This window comes from Fukomys damarensis, unplaced genomic scaffold, assembly GCF_012274545.1.
Source record: "Fukomys damarensis isolate Sample0158 unplaced genomic scaffold, DMR_v1.0_HiC HiC_scaffold_27, whole genome shotgun sequence".
NCBI lineage: Eukaryota > Metazoa > Chordata > Mammalia > Rodentia > Bathyergidae > Fukomys > Fukomys damarensis.
The window spans coordinates 17,522,035-17,528,648 of NW_022900939.1; the positions used below are offsets into that span (position 1 = coordinate 17,522,035).

General features: G+C 57.0%; 1 protein-coding gene across 4 annotated transcripts in view; it reads right to left on the bottom strand.

The window, feature by feature from the left end:
* Positions 1 to 352: 352 nt before the first annotated feature.
* Positions 353 to 6,614, bottom strand: part of Igf2 (insulin like growth factor 2) — a 26,817-nt gene continuing 20,555 nt past the window's right edge. For 2 of the 4 annotated variants that reach the window (XM_010635649.2, XM_010635652.3), the window contains 3 exons: positions 3,424 to 3,586; positions 1,802 to 1,950; positions 353 to 1,532 (listed from right to left, as the gene is read on the bottom strand). In XM_010635649.2, the coding sequence (XP_010633951.1) occupies positions 1,293 to 1,532; positions 1,802 to 1,950; positions 3,424 to 3,580 (546 nt within the window). In that variant the 5' untranslated portion in view covers positions 3,581 to 3,586 and the 3' untranslated portion in view covers positions 353 to 1,292. Of the gene's footprint in view, positions 1,533 to 1,801; positions 1,951 to 3,423; positions 3,587 to 5,231; positions 5,346 to 6,076; positions 6,599 to 6,614 lie in introns of those variants that run through there. The other 2 variants (XM_010635651.3, XM_010635650.2) reach the window with 2 other exon arrangements.

Here is a 6,614-nt window from a genome sequence, read left to right on the forward strand (position 1 = left end):
TGCCCCCCACCCACCCCTCCAACCGCCAGACTTCCCACACTCCCCACTATCAGGGCAAAGATGATCTCTGGTGCTCAGGGCAGGGGTCCCCAGGTCTTTCTCAATGGAGCACACTGGGGGGCGGGGGCAGCCTACTTCAAAGCATGCCTTGCTTCATAACACCATCTCTGACCTGGCCAAACTAATTCCTCACTCTGGGTGGGTATCAATGCTGGCGTGGGTCTGGGGAGCACGATGGTTCATGGGAACTCAGACCATGAAAACAGCTCAGGGAATTTGGGATGGAACTCTGCCTGACCTGCATGAAATGGGTCAAAAGCAAGGACTGCTTATTTTTATTGCTTTCATCCAATTGTGTGTGTGTGTGTGTGTGTGTGTGTGTGTATGGGCACATGTGTGCAAGTATGTAGGGTGGGTGGGTGCATGTGTACCTGTGGGCATGTGCTATGGGGGCGCTGTAGGGACAAATGTGTGCTTGCCAGGACAGGGACTAAGATGTACGAATTTAGGGTGTGGGGGTTAGTGCCAATTAAACCTTATATTCAGGGATGTGGGTTTTCATGCTGTTCCCCTCCTCCGATCTCAATGGGTCCCTCCGCTCAGCTCCCTGACAAATCTTGTGATGAAGAACGAGTGAGGAATGAGTCTGGTGGCTGCTGTTCTCAGGCAGCCAACATCCAAAGTGCTCAAAAGCGATGAGCAGGGTGATGGTGCAGAGGCACTGGCATGCCGGCCTGCAAATTTCTGGGCCCCCTTCCTTCCTTCTGCTGATTCAGGGACCCAAGTCCAAGCCAATTGACTCAAGGTCTGAGGAGGGAAGGAAGGGGGAAGGGTGTGCCAAATCCCTTTATTTTTCCAATTGTTTCTAAGCCAATTCCTTTTTAGTATCTTTGTAGCCAATTGACTTTTTAGGGTTTTTTTAAGGCTAATTAGTGTTTCTAAAAAGCCAATTAGTTTTAAGGGGACTGGAGTGTGTCTGTAAGAGACAGATTTGCTTTCCAATTATTTTGATGGAGTATAGAATTTGGGGGGTAATTGCGAGAGGGTGTATGTGGAGGATATTTAAATCTAATAGATTTTGTCTTTGAAGATGTTGCTCTGACTCCCTCAGCCCGGTGGAGTGGGGCAAGAGAGCAGCCTGATGTGGGGAGGCGGGGCACAGGGGCTGGGGTCAGGGAAACACTCTGGGGTGCAACAGAGAAACCTTGGAGGTGGGACGTGATGGAAATGCCCCTGGTCAAGAGGAGGTCACGAATGAGATGGTGTACATCGCAGAATTACAACAATTTGGCTCACTTCTGGTTGCTGGACTTCTCCGAAGAGGTATCACCCCCGTGGGCGGGGTCTTTGGAGGTCAGGACGGTCAGGGGATGATGACACTTGGCCTCTCTGAATGCTTTAAGCTCTCGGGAGAGCATACGACCCCGACGGGCACGCAGGAGGGCAGGCAGGCCTCTGCGCAGGCGCTGAGTAGACTGTCTCCAGGTGTCATATTGGAAGAACTTGCCCACGGGGTATCTGGGGAAATTGTCCTGGGAAAAAGGCAGTAATCAACAGTTAGGCTCATAGGCACCGCGATCATAGCTACCTGCCTAGACCTCACAGTGACCTGGAGACCCTTACCCACACTTACACCATGCCAGCCCATTCAATGGAGTCAACATCCACAGGGAGGGAGGCCCCCGGCCAAAAGGACATGTGGGGCTGTCTTCCATTGTATTTCAAGCTAAAGCTGGCTAGGAGACACACCTAACATCCTATCCCTCATTTCTAGGAAGAGGAAAAAGGTCCAGGGCCTCACCGGAAGCACGGTCGGAGAGGACGACACGTCCCTCTCGGACTTGGCGGGGGTGGCACAGTAAGTCTCCAGAAGGGCCAGGTCGCAGCTGCGGAAGCAGCACTCTTCAACAATGCCACGGCTGCGACGGCTCACACGGCTTGCGGGTCTGCCTGGAAATCCCAGGGGAAAGAGTCAGTCAGTGCCCATCGAAGCCACTCTAGGGAGGCTGCCCAGGCTAGGCCCTGGATAGGTACCCAGTGACCCTGTGGGGCAGGCAGAAGAGCCCAGAAAGGACAGAGATGGAAGGGGCATGCTGCAGAACCAGCCCTTGGCCTCTGGTGCCTCGGATGTGAATTCCCGGGGCCTGTGTTGGAGGTGGTCTGGAACATAGGTGGGGCCCATGTCCCCGAGCGCTGAGACAGGGAGGATCGGGCAGGAGAGAACAAGACGGGAGGGGAGGAGTGAGGAGTCGCATTAACCACTCCCTTCTCTTCTCCCGTCTTTCTCCTCTCCCCCACGGCACTCAGGTCTGAGGCTTGGCTGGAAGGAAAGTCACTGGGAGCTTCAAGTTTTTGGGCACCAAAGGGCAGGTGTCATCGAGGAGGGATAGGGATCCCCAGCCCGGGGTCCCACTAGTGGGCGTGGCCCAGCTCTCTTAGGGAAGCCCAGTGCAGAGGAGCAACTCCCTCAGCAAGGACCAGCAGCACCAGGGCCTGCAGTGCCACGTCCTACCCCTCCCCCCAGGAGGCAGCTGAGAGGGAGAACACAAGAGAGGCCAGGGCAGCAAGGGCTTCAGAGCATCCAGCAGCAGGAGTACTTTGCAGAGAGCAGTCAGAAATGTAGGTACATCCTGTGAGCCCGTATCACAGACGTGTAAGTAGAGGCTGCAGAGGAGGAGGCCACGTGGGTATCGGGTAGAGGAGACAAGGAAGTACATGCCAGCAAGAGAAGTCACTTCCTGAAGCCCCTCCTCCTCCAACCCCACCTGGGCATGTCCCTCTAGCTCCCCTCTCTGGCAGCAATGAGCCCATCCCAGCCCCCCCAGGCTGGAAGATCAAGAGAGAATCATGAGAAACAGTCAAAGCAGGTAGGTAGGTATCCCACATTGCAGTCAAGACCCCAAACACCTCCCCCGTGGGTGGAGTTCTGATGGCAAGGGCCTGGCTCTCCTCCCCTTCCCCAAGGCTGCACGTCCCCACTCAGCCCTGCTACCTGCTAACTACGTTTGCTTTTACTTTGATTGACCTTCAGTCAATCAAATTTTAAATCTTATCATCCATGAACACGTGCCCCTTGCCAATATGTCCTGACAGTGCAGGAAGAAAGTCAGAGCCCACAGTGCTGCTCAAGAGGCATGGTGTCTTGGCAACAGGAACTTGAGCCCACCACAGCAGGAACTCAGACCCACCCCCCTGTGGAAATCCTGTTGGTCCACTGAGGCCTTGGCCCCCTGCCCACTGCATGCCAGGCACTGTGAGTGCTCAGTAAATCCCTGCTGGAGACCCTATCTACTCCAAGCCTCAGGTGTGGGCTCTGAGCATTCCCTGACCCAGTATAAGGCCACCCCAGGAAGTCTAACCCAACACTGATGAGTACCTGCTGTGTACACGCCTCTCCCTTGCCCCGCCCCCCAAGTTACTTACTGAAGTAGAAGCCGCGGTCCCCACAGACAAACTGGAGGGTGTCCACCAGCTCCCCGCCGCACAGGGTCTCACTGGGGCGGTAAGCAGCAATGCAGCACGAGGCGAAGGCCAAGAAGGTGAGTAGCACCAACATCGACTTCCCCATTGAAATCCCCATTGGTATCTGGAAGAGACAGAGATAGCCCTGCCTGAGCTGGGGCTCGGCAGCACCCCTGTTTCCAGGAGACCCCCCCCCAACCCCAGGTTCTCAGCCATCTCCTATTCTACAATTCAAATGAAATTTAAAAGCCCAGCTTCCTTCTTAATTTTTATTAAGAAAAAAAAGTGCACACGTTGAATTGCTAAGGCCACGGTGCCACTGGAGAACGGATACAGGTTGAGGAGCTATGCAAGGTGCTCTGTAGCTTTAAGTTGCAAGATATGCTAGCAATTTTACATGTGGACCACCAGGAGCAGAGTCACACCCACAGCCAAGGGGCCAGTGCTGGACACTGGACTGGTCTCCCTCCTGTGACATAATGGGGGCAGGGCCAGATCAAGGGCACAGTTACCACTGTTGGGACTTCCAAGCAGTCGCCAAGATGGCAAATAGCTCCACCCATGCAGACCATGTGCTTCCAAGAGGACCAGTCCCTGGCCTCTACAACCCCAGCTGGGCAGGGAGGTCCAGGAGGACCACCGCCCCCCACCCCCCATGCACCCCGCCCCCAGCAAGCAGGAGAATCCTGCTGGGCCAGCCTTTCCCCTGCAGCCTTTGTGAGCAAAGGTCCAATGGTTAGTACAACTGTGGTATCCACACTTCCAGGGGCCTTGCTCTCCAGAATCTCCCAGCCCTCCCAGTCTAGTCTGCCCTGGGCACACCAAAATTCACAGAAGCCCCCTTTCCAGGCCTCAAATCACACCACCCAAGGCCAGAGACTTCAGAGTCCTTCCACAACTCCACAACCATTTCCCCTGTCGTCCCAGGGTCTCATGCACCTCAGAAGGAGCTGGAGAGACCAGGTCAGGTCAGACCACCCGAGAGGCCCAGTACCACGTTCTCCAGGCCCAGTCTGGAGGGGCTGCTCTCTGTAGAACACACCCCATATCAGGCCACGTGGCTGAAGGGCCAGCTGGGGCAACCGTTAATCAACTCTTTTAGGTATGGGAGACCTGAATTACAAGCAGCCTACCCTGACCCTACAGAAGATGGAGTCCTCCAGGCTGGCAGCCCTAGTCTTTCTACAGGCTCATGCAATAAATCACGTGAGATGGAGCGGGGCATAAGAAAGGCATAATCTTACTCAAGTCCTCAACAAGCCACAGCCAGCTTCATGAAAAGATCCAAGAACCACCTGTCCTACCTATTCAACAGGACTAAATTTCCCCACCGCCCCTCTGCTGCCCCTTCCAAATCCTGGGAGCAAACCCAGCGCGCTAGCCACTCTGCTGCAGTCAGTGCAAGTCTCCATCTGCAGCCCCCCAGGATCCCTTCCACAAATCCCACCACTCTAGCTCCAGGTTCAGCCCAGGGTTCCAGCAGAAAGCAGGGGATGGCCAGGAGGCATGTGGAGGTACCAGACAGGTGAAGACCCAGGAGAAACCCTGAAGCTGCTGCGGAGGGAGGAAGAGGAGAAGGGAGAGAAGAGGAGCAGGTGAAGGAGCCAGGGAACCAGGTGGAAGCTGGCGGAGGCCCAGGGGAGAAGCAGGACGCTGAGGCCGCAGGCCGGGCTGCAGGGGCGCAGGCCCAAGGCTCGGCCGTTGCCCTCAGCAACCAGGCAGGCCGAAGCAGGATGGCAGCTGGGTCCTTACTCCACAGCCCCGGTTACCTCGGCTGGACAGAAGGCTCGCTGGGGCTGCAGGAGGAGGAGGAGAAGTAGGTGGAAGCTGGAGGTGTCTCTCACAGGAGAAGTTAATGTCCAGTTTGCAAGCTGGTCAGTGCCTCCGCTTTTATGTCTGAGTCGGCTCCTCCCAGCCCCGGCTCCACCCTACCCCATCCCTTAGCAAAGTACCATGGGGGGCTCATCCTGCACCCCCAGTCCATCTCTGTCAAGGCGATAGGGGGCGGGGGGGGGCTTCTTTTCACCCCCTTGTATGGAAACTTCCATGCTGCCAAGGGCAAGGCAGCTACCCCCTCTCCAGGTCCTTCTGAACCTCAGAACAGCCCCTCTCCCCAGATTCCTGGTTAGAAATGTGGGGAACTGGGGAGAGATAGGGGGTGGGGGAGAAATATATTGCAAATGTGGCGTCTGGCATTACTCTTTTGCCAACTCGGCCCCCCTCCTGGCCCCGCCCACCCCGTCTTCCTTTCTCCTTCTAGCTGGCACCAAGTCAACATACCAGGGTGGGCTTCCAAGACTGCCCCCCTCCTCATTACCCAACACCCTAGGGGGACTGCCCGCACGGCACAAATCGCACGTTTTCAGAAACACCGTCACCCCACCGCCCCAAAAAACCGACCAGGAAGTCGTCCGTGCAGGCTGCACACACCTCCCGGTCGCTTCCCAACGTCCCCTCCCCCTCTCACTACCGCGCAAAGGAGAGCGAGGGGGTACGCGGAGGGAACCTGACCCCAGCCCCCAGCCCTTTCCCGGCCCAGCCCGCCCGTCCGAGAAGAGCTAGGCGTCCAGCGCGCCTGCCTGCCCACCCTGCCCCGCAGGTCAGCGCCGCTTACCTGGAAGCCGGCGATGATGCCGCCCACCTCCCTGCTGCGTTATCGCAAACCGAACAGCGGGCGTTGGCCCTCCTGCCGGACACTCCTCTGCCAGCGCCGCTCTGGCCGGGTCGCAGGGGCCGAATGTGCGACGGGGCAGAACGGGGGGATGGCTTATTTTTGGGGGGGGGACTCTTCTGCTTCTTTAGGGAGGACGGGCTGTCTTCGGGGCTGGGGCGGGCCAGATGTTGTACTTTTAGGGGGGGAAAGGGTATCGGGAAATGAGGTCAGCTGTTGTACCAAGGATAGAGGGGGGCAGAGATAGTGAGAGAGACAGAGTGAACGTGAAAAGGGGGGTGCAAAGAGAGGGCAAGAGGGAGAGAGGACAGCAAGAGGCGGGCAGGCTCACAGCGGGAGAGAACAGCACGGAGAGAAACAGAAAGCGTATAATTAATCCACTTTGGTAGGCGAAGGCAGAGGGCGGGAGTGAGGGGGGAGGGAGTCTGAGGCGAGGAGCTAGGGGGGGCCGGGAGGGAGCCTAGGGAAAGTGGCCTTGGAG